The sequence below is a fragment of the Aptenodytes forsteri genome, unplaced genomic scaffold (assembly GCF_000699145.1).
Source record: "Aptenodytes forsteri isolate BGI_AS27 unplaced genomic scaffold, ASM69914v1 Scaffold32, whole genome shotgun sequence".
NCBI classification, from domain to species: domain Eukaryota; kingdom Metazoa; phylum Chordata; class Aves; order Sphenisciformes; family Spheniscidae; genus Aptenodytes; species Aptenodytes forsteri.
Window position 1 is genome coordinate 9,882,205 of NW_008795138.1, and position 1,266 is coordinate 9,883,470.

The 1,266-nt window shown below is 35.3% G+C and overlaps 1 protein-coding gene across 1 annotated transcript in view; it reads right to left on the bottom strand.

The window, feature by feature from the left end:
• The window catches only part of NDFIP2 (Nedd4 family interacting protein 2), a gene marked incomplete at its 5' end in the record, with an annotated part of 33,467 nt that overhangs the window by 6,643 nt on the left and 25,558 nt on the right, over positions 1-1,266 (bottom strand). Inside the window, one exon of the mRNA XM_009278471.1 lies at positions 914-980. Within this exon, the coding sequence (XP_009276746.1) occupies positions 914-980 (67 nt within the window). The remainder of the gene's footprint in view (positions 1-913; positions 981-1,266) is intronic.

A 1,266-nucleotide genomic window follows, 5' to 3' on the forward strand; every position in this document is an offset into this window, starting at 1 on the left:
GGCCAGGTTTTGTGTTTTTTTTTTTTTTTAATTTCCTCAACATTTCATCCTAACATTTGCTGTTAGCCATTTGAGTCAATTGACTTAAAGGGAAGAGTGCCACCTACTGAACCAGGAACAGTTTACTATGCTTCCAGAGCTAGAAAATAAAACGGATAGTAGCATCCACTTCTGTAAAAGAAAATCATTCCAGATTCCATATTCAAATTACAAAATCCACAGTAGGAAAAAAGGTATAGTGGTTGGGGTTTGGTATATCCTAAATAAAAACAGACAGAAGAGCAGAATTTGATGCGTATAAGACTTCGAACATGGGCAGACAGACCTCTTAAGAGAAAGCTGACATCATGGGAGCACTGTGATCAGAAAGCATAAAGCCACTCTCTTGTCCGACTGAGAAACTACTGATGCAGTATGCATTTCAAAGGACTAGGAAAGGACATTTCGTGACCTATGTACAAGACAGCAGACTCCACCTTCCTAGGATCAGTCACACTTCTTAAAATTTAGTACTTGACATACAGGTTTATACATGTAAGTACTCGATATCACTCACTTTTCAATATGTTCTCCACATAAAGCCGAAGTTTCATTACACAGTTCTGCACCCCTAGATCAGTAGAAGCAGCTTAAAAAGCACAAGTTACAAGTCTCAGGTATGTACATAATTACATATGTAGGACAAAATTTTTTGAGCTGAAGGTTATTTGAATAGTCCGCAGTTCACACAATAACACCACTATGGTAACCAATAACCTCGTGAATACTATGGAAATAAAAACAACACACGAAACTACCAGCAGCTAAAGAAAAACACATAACTAAACATGTTACAGAACTCTTACTTACAATGACATGATTCATCTTTAAGTACTTCCACATCAAAACAGAAATGTTTTCAATTGCCACTTACCAAGTACAAGAAATATCCACCAAAGCCAGTACTGTCCATTGAAATATCCAGTAAAGTAATCTGAAAACTGAAATTCATACACGAGGCTTAGCTGCAGTAAGACAGATGACTAAGACACATTTAACGCACTATGCAAATACAGAAAACACAGAGGAAAAAGCAAATTTAAATAAAAGTAATATATTCAACTAAAAAGCAAAACTGGTATTTGTGCAGCAGTTTAATATACAAATAACACTTCCAGTATCAGTTGGTCTGTGGCAAAGTTATTTTAAAACCTCTAAAAAAAAAAAGTGTGTGTGTAAAAAAAAAAACCTAACCAAACTTGTATTACTTGCCAAAATCATCTTACA